A 22265-nucleotide genomic window follows, 5' to 3' on the forward strand; every position below is an offset into this window, starting at 1 on the left:
CCCTGGATCACCTGTTGAGAAAGAAAGAAGAAAACAAGCAGAAGAGAACAAGAGTAATAGAATAAACAACATCACAATGATATATGGGAATATGACAGTAAATACTAAATGTTAAACATTATTGTGCAGCACATAAGATCAACAGAACACAGTGTGCTTTGAGGTAGGAGCCAAAAAGGGTGTAGTTTGTGTGTGTGATCACCCGTGTGTACACCTGTGAGCATGGACGCGCTTGTTTTTAAAAGGTTCCTTCATGTAATGATCTGCTAGAGGGTGTGGGGGGGCCACAGCCCCGTCCTCCAGGGTATGAAGCAGGTGTGGAGGAGATCAAAACTCCAGACATCCAGAGGCGCAGTGGCGTCGTTAGGCCTATTTTAGGGGTGCTGAAGCCTCCCTAAAATATTCTTAAGCCCCCCTAAATAATTTGGTGGGTTTTTTTTTTATTTTTTTTAAATTTTTTTTTTTTAACTTATTCGATTTTTTTTTTACAGAACTTGCAGACAAATTCAATATAAAGATGCAGGAATATGAGTTTAAAGAAATAATAATATAAACCTGTCGCTATTCACACAAATATGATCATAACTCGGTTGGTCCCTTTCGCTTTACATTGTTAAGGTAGCGTCAGTGCTTCGTTATCCAATCCCTTCCAGTTGTTCACAGGGGACATCCACATGACTGAAAATCCAGTCCTCGTTTTCACTGCTACTTTACACTCCGCTCGTATACACCTGCAGAAACACTAGCGTGCATGTGGCAAACGGCAAGAAATCATGGATATACGCAAGTTTTTCAAGAAAGTAAGTCTTCATCACTGGCTGGTAGTAACAATTAGTTAGCTCCAGCTAACAGCAGAGAGTCCCATGTAAATAATGAACCAGGTGTTCCCCATTTTGTAAATAAAAACCTGGCTAGCGCACTAAGTTAAATTGTTAGCATAATGTTAATTTCTGTCACTCGTTTTAGCTCTGAAAAATCCAGCTGAGCTCATTCAGGTATAGTTATCATCAGTGGAAATAATAATAATCACTCCATCCCCATTAACCTGTAGGAGTCAGGGCAGAGGAGCACAGAGAGGCAGAGGGGAGAGACGTCTGCTGGAGAGGTGAGTCAAAGGATGGAGTCATTTGTGATGGAGACAGTCTGATTAGAATTTTATGGGACTCAATATGGATATGAAATATGAAACATTTCAGTCACGGTACAACATATAAGACCTGTTTAACTTGAGCTTTTATTTAGGAGAGTCAAGGTTAGAAAGTGGAGAGAGCAAAGAGAGAGAGATATAAGTCAAATTAGCCTGACTCACATATTTTTGAGGGTTCTATTTTAATATTACTTCAATTCAAGTAATTTAGTAATATTTTTCAGGGCTTTAAATTGCAACCATTTTAGTCACATGCGTGCTCAAAATATAATGTTTGTAACTTCAAAATATTTGGGAGCAACAAATTACTGTGGAGCGGGAGCAGAAGTCATGATATTAGCAATTTACATTACAATTCAGTATGTTTTAATGTATCTTGAAGGGTGAGGCAGAAGGAGTGGCTGAGGGAGAAAAAGGTCAACAGGCAAGTTCAAGTGTTGTTACATGGAAAAGCTACCAGGGAACTAGCAAACAGGGAAACGTTGCACAGATGATAGCAACTGCAAATGTGAGTGAGATAGTCGAAAGAAGAGAGTATCTCAGACGAATTGTTGCAGTCTCCTCTATGTTAGGGAGACAGGGACTCCCTTTTCGTGGCCATGATGAAGGTGAAGACAGCCCAAACAGAGGGAATTTTCTTGCATGCATGGAGCTTTTGAAGGAGTTTGATCCTTTTCTTCAAAAACATAATCCCCCATCAAATGCACAGTATATCTCACCAACATCCCAGAATGACATGATTGACTGTTGTGCCCAGGAAGTTACTAGTGTCATTGTATCTGAAATGACAAAGTCTAAAGTCTATTCCATCATGGTGGATGAGGCAAGGGATAAAAAGGCAGAGCAGTTAGCTGTTTGTGTCAGGTACGTGTCAGAGGGGGCAGTGAAGGAGCGTTTCCTTGCACTTGCAGAGATAAAATCATTTGATGCCCAGTCCATTGCAAATGAGATTCAGCAGCAGATCCAAAACTATGGTCTTGCGGAGCTTAAGTGTGTAGCACAAACATATGATGGTGCAGCCGTTATGAGTGGCTCCACTGGAGGTGTACAAGCACATTTTAGAAGGCTCCATCCTGAGGCTATCTATGTGCATTGTTATGCTCATCAACTCAACCTGGTTTTGTGCAATACTTGCAAGGCTGTCCCAGAGGCTGTGGAGCTTTTCAGCTTGTTGGAGTGTGTGTATTCTTTCTTCAGCACCTCCCTAGTCAATCATCATAAGTTCATGGAGACTCAGGCAAAGCTTGGATTGACAAAAACTGAGCTTGTGCAACTTTCAAACACTCGCTGGGCATGTCAGTTGCGATCAATCAGTGCAGTTCTTGAGACATTGCCTGCCATTTTGGAGTGCCTATCTGCAATTGGATCCCCCATAGCTGTTGGTCTCAGAGCAAAGCTCTACAAGTTCTCAGCAGTCTATGCACTACTGATGTTTCAGTCGATTCTGTCTGTAACCGAAGGACTCCACAAATTCCTGCAGAAAGAGACTTTAGACCTGGCAGAAGCTTTTATCTGCAAACAAGCTGTGTGTGACACACTTAAGGGCAAACACTCAGATGCATTTGCTACAGAGCTGTATGAGAAAACCAAGGCCCTGTGTAACACCCACAGTATCCCTGAACCAGGTGCCAAGACAAGGCACAAACAGAGGAAAATGGAGGATTTTGTCCTGGAGGCAACTGTGGGTTCACGCACTGAATTGAACAACTCAGACACATTGAAAAGAGAGTTACTTTTCCCTTGTGTGGATCGGATGGTTGGCGAGCTTGATCAAAGATTTTGCAGTGTAGATGCAGGGCTGCTAAAAGGCGTCCAGGCATGCAGTCCTAAATCTGAGAACTTCTTGAGTGAACCACACTTGAATGAACTTGCAAAGCACTACAGACTTGACCTGAAAAAAGAGGTGGTTCTGGTGGCCAGAAACTTTCTTACCCGGAAAACAGAGGGTGGATGTCCACCCAAAAATATGTTGTCTGTGTACAACCTCCTTGATTCAGACATGTTTCCCTCTCTGAAGGCAACCATCCAAGTTGCCCTAACAGTGCCTGTCAGCAGCTGCTCGTGCGAACGGTCCTTTAGTGCACTGCGTCGGCTGCACTCCTGGCTGCGTCAAACAATGGGTCAGAAAAGACTTCACAGTCTTGCAGTCATGTCTATTGAAAAAGACACGCTTCAGCATCTGAGTCACAACAGAGTGATTGACCGATTTGCCACTCTTAAAAACAGACGTCATTCTTTGATGCTTCCACCCACCAAGTAACTGGTGATTGCAGCCAGAAAAATGTACTTTTTTATTTTCAGTTTTTTTCTTGTTATTGATGCGGCAAACACATTTCCTCTGTTTTTTTGTTGTACTGTATTATAAAGCAGACTGAAATAAAACAATAGATCTATTGGTGGCCTAGGATGTTTAATCTGTCCAAAAAAGTAGGAAAACAATTTCTCAGTCTTTGTTTTCTGTTTGTGAAATTTTGTGCTCATTCACTACGTTCGTTCATGTCGTGTGCATCTCTTGGGGGCTAAGCCCCCCCTGTCCTTAAAACCTAGTGACACCCCTGCAGAGGCCCCCAGAACACAAGAGACCAAGGAAGACCAACAGAGGGGCAGTCGCGCCACTGTCCCAGTAAGAGCTGAGGAGAGTCCCAGATGAGGGCTCACTCAGCAGCCGCGGAGCAGAAGCCAGGGGGAGTTGCAGTGACGCGCCCGTGAGCTCCGCCGGCAGCCAGCCGTGCCTGAGTGACCGAGCCCCAGGCCGAGAGGCCGGGGGCACCCCACCTCCGAAGTGGCCCGAGCGAGCCCCAATAAGCGGCCACCAAGGAGTGAGCCGGTGTGTACCTGGACACCCACCCCCGGACACAAAGAACCACCAACGCACCGATGTCTGAGGGAGTCCGCCACCGGCAGGGGAAGTGGTGGTGGGGGGAGATAGGCCTCCAAACCTTGGAGGGCCTGAGATGTCCCCAGAGAGGTGGCGCCTGACACCCAACCTGACATATAGACACAGACATACAGGCACACACAGATACAAACATCCATTCCCACCCTCATGCTCTCATATGCACTCACTCCACACTCAACCAACGTGGAGACAGACATAAAGAGACGCTGTACACACGATCACACTCCCCAAGCGTACTCTACAAACCGGGTCTAGGTACCCTTGCCCCTGGAGGGGGGAACTGCACCCAGACCCAGGTGGTGTTACCCTTTTCCCTGCGGTGGGGAGAGGCAGACCGCCCCGACTCCGCAGCAGCAGGGAGGCCCCACACTCCAGACCGCAGTCGGACGGCCAACTCCTCCTCCTAGCCCTCCCGCTCCAGCAGGTCGCAGAGAATGGGGGTGAGAGAAGACTCCAAACCTCCCTCCACCCGCTCATTGTAGTGTTGATGCATGTGTGTTCTAAGGTGCATTTAAAACCCAGGAGGGCATGGAGCTACCTGCCAAGGAGCAGCAGGTAAGCGCATAGTCCCTCCTGCTAGCCCTCAATGTCTACGTGTATTTAAAATTGAGAGGTGGGCAACGACGCCAGCTCCCCTGCTGACCCCAGTAGGCACCCCCATACTCCGCGACCCGCCAGGGAAAGAGGGCCCAGGCCCATCCAGACCGGGGCCCAGTGCAGCAGCGTCTCCCGGCCCCACAGAGCCCGGGACAGTCCACCCAACCCCACCACAGAGAAAACTGCACCCACCCCACCATCCACTCATCTTCCAGACTACATGAGACAATCCGGTCGTTCAGTCTGACGTCACTAGCCGTGTCTGGGTCTAAACTCCGCTGCAGGTCCATATATCAAACGATCACTGTGGCATTACTGAGAGTTGAAAAACTGCCTAAAGTCTTTCATCTTTAATAAAATGATCAGCGTTCTGCTCTACCAGGTGTAACAATTGAGTTTAACATCCAGGCATCCATGAAAACGGAATTTATGACATTTAACAGAGTTAGAAGTTAGCAGGAAGTTAGCTCGCTAGCTTCTATCTAAATACAATATAGCATGTCCTGACTGCGGGGTTTTGGAAACAAATTCAAACGTACAGCTCTGCTATCACTTCCAGCATAAATGAAGACAGAAAACTAAACAGCAGTGACGTTTGTAGGGTCCCGGACCCACCCAGGGGCAGCCAGGCTACCAGGTCAGTAACCCACGTCTGTCAGCACAGACCCTCCCCTAGCCCCGCTGCACGCAGCAACGAGGAAACTGTCACCTAAGAGCCAACAGAGCCCTTAATAGGCCATGACCGCTACCCCGGGTTGAGCCCCCCAAGGAAGATGCTCCTGGGGAATCCCCCGATGCCCCAAGCCTGTCCCTACCCCCACACCAATCACAACAGCGAAGGTGGAACTTCACATTACAACCTGAAGGAAGCGCTCCTTGATTTCCATGTTGTGCACATATCTGACAACAAAGGAAACCTGCTCTCTGTGCGACACATTTGTGGTTTCATCCATCATGATAGAAGAAGGTTTCACATTCTTGAATTTCTGCTTGGATGTCTTACTGATGTGGCCAAAGCTTTGATTATGTCGTTCTGACTTCTGTTTGAGAGGAGCGAGGCGAGAGGTCTTTTTCCAGGTCCCTGTCGCTCTTTTATGGCATCAAGGTGTAATTTAATTACACTGTCATACTTTCTGAACTAATCAACAAACTCTAAGAAATCTCCTCAATTTTGGCTTGACAAGGTCTCATCATCTCCCCTGAAAGGCATACCCTGTCTTGCCAGGTAGAGTGATGTCTATCCAACGAGACAACATTTAATCCAGCTGGTGAGGGATCCACTGCCTTTAGCAGCCTCACACAGCTCCTTTTGTAGCTGTTTCTTCCTCCTCTCCTTACGAGGCATTTCTGGAATATTTGTTATATTATTAGTAATAATTTTTAAAAATCTATACACATAAAACACACACACACATGCACATGCTGTGCTTATTAAATGTTTAAACTGTAGAGATACAATAATTTTACTGCTGTAAAATCAGCATTTTATCTCATTTGAAATATTAACCTAATATCATCAATTACTTAATATATTTTCTTTAAAAACAGTGTGTGTGTGTGTGTGTGTGGGGGGGGGGGGGGGGGGGGTTGAATATCATAAATATAACAATCCATAATTGTGTGGATATCCATATTAGATCGTTTTAAGTGAAATAAAAGCCCTCCAGAAAAGAAGGGAAAAGCCCTGTAACTTACTTTAAAACAAAACATGTTTCCTGGACAGAGCTACAGACCCCATTTTAACACCCTTACCCAGTTAGCTAGCAGTTAATGACCAGCACTACTTGTGCAGTTCATAAAAGGACATGTAATGTTTGTCACGCTGTTGCACAAACAGCACGCACATTTATTTCAATTCATTTGTTGTTGCTATAGACTATAGTGTGCGCTGTACACCCTACTTACTGTTTTGTTGCAGTCTGCACCTTCTAATTAATTTGCCTGCTTCTCCTCCAGCTCTGCACCACCCAGCCTGCAGAAAATGCGCGTGCACTTTGCGAGCTCATACCCGGCTCATAACGAGCGCGCTCTGCCCTCAAGGGTGAGCATTGGTTAATGGTAGTCATGTGAGTGATGCAAGCCAGATCCTTTTATTTAGCAAAATTGAGATTAATAGTTACATTTTATCGTTGAGGGGCAAAGACAGGGCTCCATACGCACACACACATTTAAAAAAAAAAAAAAAAAAAACCCTCAAGAAAAGGGCACTTGAGGCATCCTGGAGGACAGGGGCGGGTGCTCAAGGAGTAAGAATAGCTGCCAAAGGGTGTTCCTGATCTGTGTATTTTCACAGATGACTAAATGTTAATCTTTGCCATCTGCTGTAATTAGCAAATATGTGAGCCATGAAAATGGTGCATGGGGACATTAATCAGATGCTGCTCCTGGGTGCATACTGCTGCAGGGCGCGGCTGCTTCCGCTGTGTTTGTTTTCCCAATGATGAGGCCACAGTGGTGTCGGGAGGGTGTAATGGCGTGCTTGTTCTTGTGTTTGACACGTTTCTAGGACTGCGGCATTTCCGGAGTATTCCCCCAGAGAGGCTGGAGGGGGTGGGGGGGTGGGGGGGGGGGGGTGGTCTGGGCTTCTCTGCTGGGGAAGTGGCTCCGGATAAGTGGAAGATAATGGGTGGGTGGAACCTCATGCTTTATCGGGAATCAAACACAGGTCTAACAGTTTGGGAATGACAGACAAAGGAAGGAGATGAAGTAATTAAACTACAAGTAAAATCACACTTTGCATGAATTTCAGTCTTTTTAATTTTGCAAACAAATGCACATTTTACTCAGTTCTTTAGGGGAATGTTGATTAAAGAATAATACTCTGGTGTTTTTACTGTACCTGTAATATGGACTCTTACCAGGAGCAGTTCAGAAAGAGATCAAATGAATACTAGAGTAATTAAATGAGCTCAGCTTATTGAACAGTCCCAGTTTCTGCTGATAGACCATTAAATGAGCCCTGAGGAGTAAACAGCTGCTCCTTGTTCTCTGAATCACTCACACAGCTCACAGAGCTCCTGCTACAACAATAACAGACACAGCACTCTTTCACTACTTCCTGCTTTCCAGTTCAGTTTCCTTCCACGCAGACAGAAACTGCACGTGGAGCTGGAGTTCCCCACACCCCCCTCACACACTCTTCACCCCGCTGCAGGTACCAGAACATTCGGATCCTCCCTGCCAGACGGGGGAACAGTTTCTTCCCCAAACTGTCAGACTCCTGAACACTGTTGCACTTTTCCATTGCACAGTTGTGTGTCTGTGTCGTTCTGTCTGGTGTTGCACTGTCTTTGTTTTTTTGTGCACATTTTGCAGTTCTTGCACCACCGTATGTGGTTCTGTGTCGATCGTCTGTTACATGTCTAATAATAATACATCTAATAATGCTGGAACACAGTATGTGTCAGGGAAGAAGGAAAAGTACAACACGTCCACTTTATGCTGTCACACATTCTTGTGTTTTGCATTTACCTTCTGTTTGAAATAGATTCAGACACAGAGATGCAGAACAAGAACACAGAGAGTGAGAGTCTGTGGCTGCCTGCAGAGATGAGGTAGCCTCATAATAAAGAGCCTGGAAACAACAGTCCATGCTTCTATTCAGACAGCATGTTACTGTCGTTTAAACTCTATTCACTCAATCACATTCATGCAATGACTGCATGCAGCTTTTATTTAAAGGCCAAACATGAAGGCAGACTGTTAGCAGTCTGAGAGTTTGTAAGCGTTTAATGAGCGTATGTAAAGTTGAGTGACAGTACGTGTTTTGACTTTGTAGCCAATAAAAACCTCACACATAGATTGTGTTTGCACTGCACACTCCTTAAATCATCCTCGATAAGGAAACCGTGTCTGTGGTTCACCACATCACACACGCGTTGTTCCCTTTCTAACCTCACTGCAGAAAAGCTACAGTTCCCTCTGCCAGAGCAGCCCTGCATGAACACATATTACATGCTGGAATGTGCATTAGCCTGACCTGCAGTAGATTATTTCTGAGGAATCATAGAAAAAGAAAAAAGCTTTAACGTAGAACCAAATATTTGTAAGAGCCATCCTGCTGTTCGCTGAAAGTACTCAGCTGGTCTGATACTGCCCTGCTCAAAGGCACTGACTCGTTTCGGCTCAAAGTTATTCACTGTGAGAAAAACTCTGTAAGCTCTTCAGCTTCACCTTCTGAGATGTTTGCAGCACAAATTCAGCAAAAACAAAGGTTAGACACAACTTTCAGCTGAAAATGATGAAAATGATGAAAATGATGAAAAAGATGAAAATGATGAAAAAGATGAAAGGCTGTTTGAAACAGACAACAGGGGAAACAAGCTGCAGTGACAGACAGACAGTAGCAGTAAGAGGTACTGTGCAGTGTGGTGGTAAAAATCTTGTATGATGTCAAACCCTCTGACTCCAGCAGTTCTTTCTCAGTGATTTTCTTCATCAGTCTTTACTTTGGATTATTGGGATTATGGAGAATGACTTTTGGAAGACTCCCTGATGCTTGTTTCTTATGTTGAGCTGGTAGAAAATAGACAACATGTGGAAGTTTGATTCTTTGAGTCTTGTGCTCAGCTTGGCTGTGTTCATATGTGACTCTCTGCTGCTGCTGTGGGTGATGAGGAGGGAACTTAAAGCTCCCTGCAGCGGCCCACCGGTCTGTGAGTGCTTCGTTAGGATTTCCTTTATCAAGCTTTGTTTCAGGATCTGCGTTTGACTGCCTGCTGCTGGAGCTGTGACATCAGTCAAAGGAAATCACTCGAGCACATTACCCTGAATCAGGTTTGGAGGAAATACTTATGGACTGAGTGTTATTTGTTGATGTATTTTTGGCCTTTGGCTTTGAAACAGTTCTCCAACTGAAGCCCCGAAACAGGGCAGTAGCACATAAACCCATTTCTATCAAAAGTGTTCAAGGAGTGTGTGAGAGCAGCAGCGTGACAGGAGGGCGGGGCTAAAAGACAGAGAAAGGAAGAAGTGAGTCAGACCTCGCAGTCTCCTGTGTGTGTGTGTGTGTGTGTGTGTGTGTGTGTGTGTGTGTGTGTCTCACTGGTAACTTTGCAGATACAGATTGTGTGGAAAACGTCTCTTATGGAGGGAAAAATGAAATAAATGAAACAACTACACCAGAAATCAGTCACAGCACACACTGCAGACAAAGAAAGAGCTGACCAGTTTACACAAATGCTTTTTGTTAACGTCTGGTTACAGATACAAAGAAAAAACTACGTATAAAACTCTGCACTTCCCTGGCTCTGTGTGAGTTTCAACTTGCAAGTACGGATACTGACCCCATTTTTTCCTTTTAGCTGATTGATCAATGTCACATCAATCACAAATCACGAAGGAAAACTGTGTGAGTTGGACGAAATTTGTGTCACAGGTTTACGTGCTCACACAGGGACCTCCAGAGCTTTTTCAGCGGCTCTGTGGACCTCGGGGGGGAAATGCGGTGTCGTGGAAACCCCCAAAACAATGTGTAAACCTGTGTAAACGATTTGAGTGCATAACAAGCTCTGAGGCAGACTCATCATAACCCTCCCAAAGCTCTCTGCACCCAAAGAACCAATAAAAGAGATCTTTTCTTATCTACAGCTGTTCTTATTATTTCTGAAGGAGCTAATTTAAACATTTCAGCATGCAGGACACTTTCACAGTGAGCCATGGATGATGGAGATGAATCCATTCAGTCCTTTTGGTTCAAACACAAACCAAAAGAGTCCAAAGACAAATCAGGATCATGTTTAAGTAAAGTTTTACAAATTTAGAAGGACACTAAAGCATAGATCTTAAAACACTTTGAGGTGTTCAACAGGAAACATGAATCAGGAACACATGCGTACTCTGATTATTAAAGTCACAGTAACTAAAGGACGATAAGGAAGCACTGCAGTCCAACGTCCACAGACTGTCAGACGTGCACCAGTCTCTCCAGCATCTCTCACACCTTCACTGTTTAAAGTTTAACAATTTAGCAGATTTTCTTTAAAGGAAGCAAAGGAGATAAAAATACATCATCAAAGTCAGAGGTCACATACAACAGCTGCCATGAGGGGGGAAACCAAAACACTTCCTCATCAGCCTGCTGAGGGTTCTTTTATTTATTCTTCTGAGAAAACACGGCTTCTGGTGTGTTCCTCATTAGACAATGGCTGCTGCGCTCCTCCTCTGTCTTTCTGAGGACTTAAATAACACACTTACCAGAGTACCCCACACACATGTGTGCCTGCTGCTAAACTCATCTGTTATGCACGATGTAATGATTTTCTGGGCTAAAGACAAAAATCTGTTGATCCGTTCTTTGCTGTTTGAAATGTGTGTGAAGCTGCAGACGGCAGACTTCCCCCCACAGGACAGCAGGCGAGAGGAATGCAGGGCAACACGAGCAGCATGACTCAGCAACAGTACGTCGCCATCTTTGAGTGGAATAAGGCGCTCAGTACCCTCTCTGCTATCTCTGCTTTGTGCAAGCGCGCATTTGTGAAGTTGTGCCCCTGATCTGCAAAATATCCACACTTCTGAAAGGCCAGCAAAGGGCACCATGATGAGGCCCATCGACCAGGCCAGCACAACGCAGTGTGGAAAAGATCACGGGAAAGAAAGGGGAAGGGAGCTAGAAGAGTCAGAGCAGCTTTAGGTTCTTCCTGAACAAGTTAGCAGTGTTGAAGGACCCGTGGGTTTCTGAAAAGACTGCAATAATTAAGAGGATGTGATGGTTTCTAAATATAAAACTCTCTCCTCAGTCAGGCCACACCAACCCAGCCAAAACAAATAAATTACTGTGTGAAAACTACCACATATGTAAAAACACAGAGTTACATGTAAAGCTATGAATAGATGTCGTCACACACTCGTGCTAACACGTTAGCACCTGTGTTCAGAGACAGTGTCCTCTCCGATATGTTATCACTGTGTAAACAGACTGTTGAGAAAAGGACTGTTGGGGGTTTAGTTGTGAACATTTAATTGTTCGTAGAGCACACAGTGACCGAGGAGACACCAGAGAGCAAAACATCTAAAATATGCAGCTGAATGAATCATACGGTGGTTTGTTAGCACGTTTCCTCTTTATGATGAGAAATGAACAATAACTAAACAAACAGCTGAATACATTCCTCCGTCTGATCTCTCTGCTCTGCTGCAAAATCATCTTCTACAGAGACTCCAGCGTCGTTGTTGATCAGTGTTTCAAATTAGAAATGAAGAACCGAGGTTGTAAAGAGATTCCTGTGAGACCTTTGAGTTACTGTGTCCCTGCTGTCAGCTGTTAGACATCCAGACGGTCCAAAAACAGACCTGGATTTAACTCTGTGTGAAAGTTTAAAGGCTTCAGTTTAAAAAAGCATCATGAAGAAGAGTTACTCACACAGCACAGCACACACGAACACACAGCAGCACCAACGACACTGACCTGAGGCATCACATTTAAGGTACACCCCACCCTGCCCTCACTTGTCTCTGGGGAGGGGCATGTTTGTCCGTCTGTGGAAGTCTTTTACTGAGGACTCCACACCATCACTGTTACATCAGCTTCCTGTCAGCGACTGGTTTGATGAAAGGTGCTGTTGTTGCATCTCAGCAGTTTATCGGGGACATTCCTCTGGTCCCAGTGGTCCCAGTGGTCCCAGTGGCTCACTTGGCATGATTGTTATGCTTCACATCACAGTTTGCTATGTTTAATGACTCAGACAGATTATAAGAGTCCCATTGTTTGTTTAAGTCACGGTCCTGTTAGAGTCTGCATTTATCTGTGTGAGCTGAATTTTAGCTGGAAATGTTTCTGCCTTTACTACAAAACAGCAGCAGGGCATGCTGGGAAATATACTACTGCTACTTCTGCTACTTTCTGTCTTTTTTCCAAAAACCCACGAACCTCTTGAAATAAACTATGTATAATATATTGAACATACAATACCAAACACACACAGAAGAAAAATCTTCTCCAGTAAAACCTGCCTGACTACATGACAGCGCCGCCCTGCTCACTGATCCACTCATCTGTTACAATAACACACTTACTCAGGCTTATCTGATGGCTGTGATTATGCACTCCTATTGTGTCAATTTATATTAATATTTACACAGATATGCTTATTTTACATATACTGTAAATATCACATTAGAATACACACACACACACACACACACACACACACACACACACACACACACACACACACACGCCGTAGACGTCGACACTTGAAACCTGAATAGTGACCAAGAGCACGTGAGAGCACACAGAGCTGCACTGAATGAGTCGCATTGACCTGCTTGTCAAACTGTTCATAAGAACGTGAGCTTGTTTAACCACGAGTGATGAAAAGAGCAGCTCTGTGTCATCAAACACATTTCACCTTTAAGGAGTTTCACCGGCTGTTAACTGTGCTGATGATCTCCAGGAGAAATGTGATGAAGAGTGTGTGTGTGTGTGTGTGTGTGTGTGTGTGTGTGTGTGTGTGTGTGTGTGTGTGTGTGTGTGTGTGTGTGACCTGATCAGGCAAACATGGCTGCACACTCAGGAGGGGGGCAGGCGGTGGCTGTGGTGTAATAGTTCAGAGTTTATTAAAAGTATAAACTCTATTAAAACTCAGAGGATCAGAAGCATAAACTCTTTCATTTGCTTTTGTTTCTTTAGAATTTATTATTTAAACTCTGAAACGTCTCAGTCACACAGTCTGGTTACGTGGCGTCTGCCGTGATTTACAGTCTAAACTCCGGACTGTGATGGAGTCTCACTGCTGTACTGCTGCAGTGTTGCTCTGACAGTCTGAAATACCCCGAGCATGTTTTGCGTAACACAGAGATTCATGCACTTATTCCTGAACAGCAGCAGGAACAAGAAACCACCTGGAGACAAACAAAGTATTTGCACTGTTCAGATAAACAATCAGGCACAAAAGAAAGTGTGCTGTGACTCAGACATGCAGCACACGCAGCACGCACAGTGTTACACAATCACAGCTGAACTTCCTGTCTGCAGTATTTGGGTAGGTGACCTTTTGCTTTTAGGCAGGTTAAAAGCTGGAAATGACCCTGAGGATTTCCTACCTGCTGCACATGTTTGACATATCCAGATATTCACAGTGAGTCACCATGAAGACTCACAGCTCACCGTGTTTGGAGAAGCTCCGTTATTTAAACGACTTTCCTGCTGCTGTTCCTGAGTGTTACTGTGATAAAGAGGCTCAGCATACAGCATTACATCATCACTCCAGCAGCTCACCGGTTTACTCAGCGGTGCTCAGTGATCAGTTTCCACAGGTCACAACTTTAGCAGTTACTGGTTGGTGTTCAGTGACAGCCTGATTCCACACTGCAAACATCCAGGTTTAAGAAAGAAGGAAAAGAGGCCGATTCCTAAGCAGCAGTGTCTCCGGGAATAATGCGCTCTTATATTTGAATCTTTGTCCTGTTACAAACCGAGCGGCTGAGCCATAAAGTCAGACTCTTTTTGATGGCTGTCATTCACTGACACACAGCATGTCAGCGTGCTGCACACAGTAATCGTCTGAAGCTGACTCAGCCTTTATGATCCAGCAGCTTTCACTCTCAGGAAGCTTTTAAGACTTCCTAAGTCTTCCTCGTTTCCTCGTGCCAATCGGAAATCTACCCCAGATACAAGAAGCCGACAGAGAACAGAGAAAGCAGCGTCACATCTACAATCATCTTCAGGCACTCCTTCACAGACAAACTTGTAACGCGTGCTCAAAGCTGTCAGACAGGTGTTTGACTCTAATTGTTTCTCACTTTATACAGCAGTTAGGATCAGCACATATATCAGGTAAACACCAAAGGAATTTACACCTGGGTCTGCTTCAGCCAAGCTGTGCCTCTCGACGTCACTCAGTATGATGAGATTCAGGTAAAACAGGTCAGTGTGCTTATACCTGCACTGTAGTGTACGATAGGAATTCTTGCTGCACCCAGTTTACATGCAGTCGTGTAAATGTGCAGACTTAAAAAAGTCATCATCTCTGATTCATGTGTTACAACACACAAGCTGGCTAAAACATTTTTATCCACACTGACTGACCCACTGACAGAGGCTCAGTGTCGCAAAGAGGGAGCTGTGCTCTGTCTGGTTAAACCAACTTCAATCTGGACTCAGCAGCTCGTGTGTGGCTCATTATCCAGCTGATAATCTCCTGTATCTGATATGAACTTGGCTCCTAATGACACATTTATCATCTACACTTTGTGTGACCTGATCAGATCAGTCACGGCTGCTCTGTAAACTCTGTTTATGAAAGTAAGCAGCTGATTGAAACCAGTGCTTTATAAACTGGAGCGGACATCATGGGGGATGTGACAGCTCCTCAGTCACGTCATTATGTGCACCGCTCCCCACCAGCCGGGCTCGCCGTCACACCCAGACTGAAGGCATCCATTGTTCCTGCAGCAGTGTGTGCGCCTCAGGTCACAACAGGCACAGAGCTGGTATGAAAAGCATGAAGATTACACACAAGTTAATATTTAAACAATCAGCTGCTGAAAGCAGTGTTTGGATTGAAACTGCCTGAAGCTAGTTTAATTGTACACATCGTATTTAAATGTTTAAGACCAGCAGTGAGACAGGAGACGACATGAAGCCATGGAGTGTGACCACAGCAGGGAAATGAGTTACCATCAGTGTGTGCGATAAAACTGTAACGTTTCCTGTTAACCCGTCTCACAGCTGAACCAGAATCAGGTCTGGCAACAGAACTATGAAAGAGTTCGGACTTTCTTTTTACCAGGACTTTATAAAAGGAATATCTGAGGAATATCAGGGAGGTGTCCAAAAACCCGCCCACGCTCAGTCTCACTGATCTCCAGAGAGACGCCCACTTCAAACTTGTGAGCGAGTCACTCATCCATGAACTGGAGCCAAATGTTGGACACTTGTTCCTCACTATCATTCACACTTCATGCAAAGGTCCCTTCATAGAAATCAAACGTACACTCTTCTAACAGTCAGGAAGTTCTTTCCTGGTGATGGCTCATCTGTAAAAATGCTTCGTGTTTATAATGACAGTAGACTTTGTGTCCACAGCTGATACAGAGTGTAACTGTATGTATGTGACCACCAATCAGTGCACGGTTACATGTCCTGAATGTTGTCAGAGCAGAAGCCCTAATTACTCCTGGCGTCAAATTCAGTCAGGATTACAGATTACTGATTACATCTGCAGTCTGTGACAACAGTGAGCCCCGCGGCTTCAAACCACAGACTGTATATAAAAGATCAACAACATGACAGCTGACAAACTACCAACAGAAATCCTGATGTTCAAGGATCAACTTGATCAAACAAAACAAATGAAGTAAAAGTGAATTGATTCTAATCACAGTCTTTATTTCAATGGATGCAAATGTAAGTTTATAACCAGAATTTTATCCACCAGCCGTACAAACACATGAAATTCTCAGTAAATCAGCATCATTCAGTCTCACTGTGGTTTTTACGTACAGATAACAACGTCAAAGGAAAGGAAAAACTGCCAAAGATCAATCATGTAAAGTCTGTCACACACACTTCACAGGGAGTCTGTACTCTTTGGAAATGTCTTTTATTGCAATATTATTACAACAGTAAACACCAAAGAGCCCGGTCTGTCAGAGCTTTTCAAGTTTCCTCAAAATCAGTTTTGGTTTGTTTGGAAAGACGTCGTTCCTGTTTGGTTTAAACCAGGAATATCCAGGAATATCCAGGAATATCCATATGGTTTGACATCCAGGGCCACTTACAGCTCACGTTGATCTTAAGTGAGCGAGACGAGTGAAGCTAACTACACATTTAATCCCTGAGATATTTTAACATGACAGAAGAAGAAGAAGAAGTGCCAGTACAGGAGAACATCTCAGCGTTTCTACAGGATTAATGCGTAAAATTACAGAAATATTGTGGATCTTTGGTGTTATCAGAGACTGACATCCAGAATCAGTGCAACATGTAGATATTTAGTACCTGATGAAGAAAATGTAAAAGCAGCACTGCATATCAGAAAGAGCAGGTCCACTGAGATACATGTGCCAGACTTTAAAAACCTACGACTCTCTCCATGGATGTTCCAGGTTCACAGTGCAGCAGCTGCTCTTTGGATCTTTTATAGACAAATGTCTTAAAGAGACAGACAGTAAAGACAGAGGCCATATTTACTGCTATTTACTGCTCGCTGTTAGGTCCGCAGCATTAAACATGACCTTTGTAACGCTGGACGTCTGTGGGAGGTCCGTTACACAGCTGTATCCTGTGTTACATTCTCCTGTCCGGAGGGTCCTCCAGGATCTTCTTGATCACACTCTTCATACCGAACCCGAAACCTTTCTGTGAACAAAAGAAAACACGAAATACGACTGATGACAGTGGATCACGTGTTAAAGACGTCACCTCTGCTCTCTGAAAGAAGAAGAGCAGCTCTGCAGACACAACACTGAACATCTCACTGAGGTTTAGTCGAGCTGTTTCTACAGATCCAGACTGAAAACAACGGACACAAGAGATGCTGACTGTGACTCCTAATGTCTCTCAGTGTGGTGGACACTTCATTAAGTTCATATTAACAACCAGCTGCAGCTGATGCCTGCAGGCTGCTGACCACAGCGTGTGATGGTATTTGTTGTAATATCTGGATAAAAGCTAGAAATGATCAAACCTTCAAAGGATTTTGAAATCTGACTTCCTGGTTTTGCTTTCAGTGACACAGACTGAGAATCTGTCAGCTCATCGTGTCTCATAGTGAGAAAGTTCATTCATCACAGGTGAAGGTAACCCCACAGGAAACTAACCCCACAGGAAACTAACCCTAACCCACACTCTTACTTTTACGCTCAAACTGACCTTTGATTTGCTCACGATATTTAAACAGCAGCACAGCACAGCCGAGAAGAACGGCCAACCCACTCAGTACAGCAACACCAACGATCCAGAGTATCCCGTTCTTTGGAGGTGTAGTTGGTTTTGGACCTGGAACAGACGAAAAGGGGACAACAAGTAGTTTCACTAAAATCAGTGATGTTTATTTCAATGATGAAATTCATGTGAAATATTAGAACTAAAAACATAATTAGGAAATCCAAGTACATCACGAAAAATAGACACTGTGAATTAAGAAAGGCGCTCGTCTCTGCCAGAGCAATATAAAAATTGTCCATGTCTGCAGTAATAAATGCTGATGTTTCCATACTGATATATGGAAACGAGCCCTCGCTGAAAACTCACCAGCGGTGCTGTGATCAGCTGACGTTTGTGTCGGTGTTGCAGAATAACTGGACGGTTCTGGGGAAACAGGAGTTGTTCATTTACAGCAAACTCAAATATCTCAGATCAAACAATCACCTCAGCAGCTGAAACACTCAGCGAGCTGAGGTGTGACGGTGGTGGGAAATCACTCTCTGAACAATAATGTGCATAAATGAATGTGTGAAACAGAAGAATCTGTTAAACAGCCGCTCGCCTCATGAGCTCACGTGTGTAATTAAATTGATTTTGGCCGTGTTTAAATTTTGCTGTGTGCATGATATAATATTATCACTCATGACAGTATTAAAGTAAAAGCTTATAAAGTTTATATGAAACTCCATTTCCCATCAGCCTCTGACTGTCACAGAGTCACTGTCACATCTGATAATGAGTTAATGATGCTGATGCTTTTATTGTGAAGGATGCTGAAAGGGTTGTTAATGTGACTTCATGATGTGACGTTTCTATAATAAGAAGAAATAATGGTAAATAATGTGATGCTAACTAAAGTGAGTATGTCCCCAGTGTGTTTGTGTTGCGTGACTATTTTACTACTGACCCACAACAGTCAGGTTAAATTCTTTCTTGATCAGCTCGCTCCCTTTGAAGAGCTGCCTCTGATAAAGTCCGCTGTCATTAGCAGTGAGGGACCGAATGATGAGTGAGCCGGTCTTTTCATCCAGCTGGTGCTTGTCTGTTGCATTTTTTCTCCATTCTCCAGCATCATAGTGGATTAAGACGGTAGTGGTTCCCCCTTGAACATGAGACCAGATGATCTCATATTCACCGATCAACTGAGTATCTGGAGTGTCGAGTTTCAGGGTCTCCCCAAAGCTCCCAGTCAGTGATTCATCAGATCGAACAGCTGCCCCTGAGAGAGACACAGAGCAGAGCAACGGGAATCAAACCTTTGTTCTTTTGTCCTTATTTGATCTGAATTGTTTTAGAAGCAACACGTTTCACTTTTCACGTTGTCACATTTTTGCTGCCATTAAAGAGCAATTCATCCATGCTAATGCTAGAAGGGGAGCGATAACTGTGATATCTCAGCTGTGATATTTGAAACCATATTACTGTGAGCTTTAAGTAGAATCTTTGGCAGGCCGGGTCTCCATCAGGCCAACATGTCTCTGCCTGCAGTTGAGTTTGATGAAAATCATTTGTAAATTATTTTTGTCTGTTAAAGACTCATTAAAGTTTACCTAGTTTCACCAACAGACATCAGGCATTTATAATTATATACTGATATGAGAAGCAATGATACAATAAGTAATAAAAACAGATCACACATCTTCTACATGAAGCTTTCTTTCATCTCATCCAGAAACTGATGGTTTACGAAGACACCGAAGACACACACACACACACACACACACACACACACACACACACACACACACACACACACACACACACACACACACACACACACACACGAGGTTGCATCATTATAAACACATCCTTTAAAGTTCAGCCTGCTGAGGCTTCGACACCAAACATGCAGGCATGGTGAGCACGCTGGAGGAGATAACTCCAGGTAGTGTGGGAGCTTGTTCTGTGAGAACATCTCCACCTCCATCAAGGTCACAAACACCAGAACAGCAGCGTACTGCACCGGTGTCCAGAGCTCCCACGGAAATTTAAGTCAGCACATCCTGGCTCCACAGATGTGCTAAGGGCCAGTGGCGGTCCTAGCCTGTTTGGCGCTCTGGGCGAACACTCCCTCCGGCGCTTGGATTTACAACATTATGAATGAAATGTGCTCCATTTGGAAGCAGCCGGCCCCTTTGCCCATTTGCTGGGAGTAAGGGCGCCCTCCGTTCGCGAGGTGCACCTGCTGCTTGCAGCACAGGGAGGAGAGGGCGGGGCGGCGGGGGATTCTCTGACCGGCTAGAGCAGCATCTAATAACCAACTCGCAAAATAAAACAATAAAATCAAACCAACAAACACGAAAACACCAGACATCATGATACAGACTTATAATCTGCACTGATGTTTTTTAGAAATTCTATAAAGTGAGCGTGAGAGCCCTCAGTGCGCCTGCGCGCTGCTGAAGTCAAAGTAAACTTTATTGTCATCTCCGCTACAGACAGTCCAGCATATAGAGACGAGACGACGAGGCTCCAGCTACAGCAGTGCAAGTAAACAAACAATAAATATAAGAAGAGTAAGAAAATAAATCTACACTTTAGGACTCGGAGTAAAGGATCAATAACAATTTAAAATTTACAGTTTGATGATTTAAAGTCTCACACAAGCCGTCAAAAAGACATTTCATTCATAATGTTGTAAATCCAAGCCCATCATGTATTCATGATTTGAATCCTGGGTTGTGTGAAATCCCAGAAATGCACCTCAGACTAAGTGAATCTGTGAACTGTGTGTTAGGTTATGTTGTGCTGATCCTTGTGTTGGGGGATGGGTGTTCATACTGGAGTGAAAAATTAAAACCAATGTAAGACGGACACAAAAAGTTCAAAGCCATCAGGTGCTCAGTTTAGAAAAAATAGAAAAGAAGAGGAGGAGAAACGTGAGTGTGTTTGTGTGTTTCTCTGGTGAAATTCAGTGTGGTTCCGACAACAGTTTTATGTTCATGTACAATCCTTAATGTTTTATGTGTGTGTGTGTGTGTGTGTGTGTGGGGGGGGGGGGGGGGGGGGGTGCAGAGAGAGTGTTCGCCCGGGGCGCCAAACAGGCTAGGACCGCTACTGGGTGCCTAAGCCATTCCCAATATGCGCTGGCGTGACGTCGGCAGCATGAGGGCGGGCACCATTTTTTCCCCCGATGCCCGTGATGCCGCCCTGGGCAACATGTCGCCCGTATCAAAAACCGCTACTGCTAAGGGCAGGTAGAGAGAAGGACTCAGAACACCGAAGCCCAAGCAGGGTACCGGGCGGCACGACCCAGCCCCAAACGAGCGAGACAGCAGACCCCAAACGGCACCCACCCGATCCCCACACTCCCTGACCCTCACCAGTTTTTCAAGTATCTTTATAACTGTGATATTGTACCTACATTTTTACCAATCCGGTTCTTTTTGGCCTCTTAAAATATGGGTACAGAACTACTGTAACATTCCTCTGGGCCAAATCTGTCTTAGAGAGACATTTATAATGTCAGCGACAATTTTAACTGGAGTTTTAACTAAACAAAGTCAAAAGCTGATCGCGCCTTCAACCTTCTGACTGGCAGTGTTGCCAACTCCTCAGTAAGAAAAATCACTATTGCTGTCCTAAAAGTAATTGTAACCTACGTTGTTGGAGAGAGAAATAACATCGTGGAAAATACAAAGTGAGTAGAAAAACGTCCTTTACAGTGGTGTTAGAGTTTATTTAGAACTACAAATTAAGTTTCTTTTAGCAATTATTGTTTTTTAATGTCACAATTCCAACCCTGCTCCTTTACCCGGGCTTGGACCGGCAAAAGTGACCCGAACAGCATAACAGTAAAATAAGATGTGACTCCGTTACAGTCAGTGCGGAGCAGCGGCTTCACTCATGCGCGATTCATTTGCCGTTTGGACGCACAGGTGTGAACGTCTCCTGCCCTGATAGCAGCGGGGGGAGGACTATCCTCCACCAACCCGCGTGAGCGCTTTGGCACGGGTGGAGGTGCACCGTGCCAAAGCACCGCTGCTTGTTGAGAGTAAGAGCGATCCGCGCTTTCACGTCAAAAAGTCGACATAAGTCTCCAATAACACCAGAAAAAGTCGCCTGATTTGTCGCTAGTCGCTTTTTAGAAAAAAAGTCGCTAAGAGGGTCTGAAAACTGGCTAAATAGCGACAAAGTCGCTAAGTTTGACAAACACAGATTTGTATTCAAAAAGGCAAACGATGATGAAAAAGGAGAATTACTCACACAGAGGGACAAACACGAGGAAGAAGAAGCGGTGCATTGAAGGAGAGCAGCTCATTCCTCAGCAGCAGCAGCAGAATGAGAGTGTGTGAGACCTGCAGGCTATTTATAAACAAGACCCGCCCTCCAGTGTGACCGCCACTGTCTCTTAACCGCGGTAAAGTGAGCCGTCATTTGTGAGCCGCGGTCAAGCCAGCCGCCTCCTATCCGCCGCATACATTTCCATGCGCTTTTACACCAGTCTTTACGGTAGCGCCTTTTCGCTTTATATAAAAATTCATTAAAAATCATCCAGAATAGTTGAGGTCCAACTTTCAACACATACCTCCTCTAGGACACCTACTGTACCTGTGTGCCAAGTTTCAGCCAGATTTACTGTAGAATTCCTCAGAAATTAAAGGAAACTTATATTCAATTCAATACAGCCAATACACTACAAATATGGAAATTTCAAAAATTCATTAAAAATCATCCAGAATAGTTGATGTCCAACTTTCAACAGATTCCTTCTCTGGGACACCTACTGTACCTCTGGGCCAGGTTTCATCTCA

At 44.5% G+C, this 22265-nt stretch overlaps 2 protein-coding genes across 2 annotated transcripts; one reads left to right on the top strand and one right to left on the bottom strand.

Annotated features, from left to right (window-relative positions):
* Positions 1 to 1958: 1958 nt before the first annotated feature.
* Positions 1959 to 3407, top strand: LOC146631293 (zinc finger MYM-type protein 1-like). Its single transcript, XM_085356667.1, has one exon. It carries the CDS (start codon positions 1959 to 1961, stop codon positions 3405 to 3407), a length of 1449 nt encoding a protein of 482 aa, XP_085212793.1.
* Positions 3408 to 16852: 13445 nt separating this feature from the next.
* Positions 16853 to 21772, bottom strand: LOC146631294 (uncharacterized). The gene is made up of 5 exons (XM_085355238.1): positions 21718 to 21772; positions 18419 to 18730; positions 17839 to 17895; positions 17458 to 17583; positions 16853 to 16944 (listed from the first exon to the last, which is right to left on the bottom strand). Exons 1-5 carry the CDS (start codon positions 21770 to 21772, stop codon positions 16853 to 16855), a joined length of 642 nt encoding a protein of 213 aa, XP_085211364.1.
* Positions 21773 to 22265: the final 493 nt, after the last annotated feature.

The sequence above is a fragment of the Diplotaxodon limnothrissa genome, linkage group LG6 (genome assembly GCF_057381915.1).
Source record: "Diplotaxodon limnothrissa isolate DT_005_m linkage group LG6, D_limnothrissa_male_GT1.1, whole genome shotgun sequence".
In the NCBI taxonomy this organism is placed as follows: domain Eukaryota; kingdom Metazoa; phylum Chordata; class Actinopteri; order Cichliformes; family Cichlidae; genus Diplotaxodon; species Diplotaxodon limnothrissa.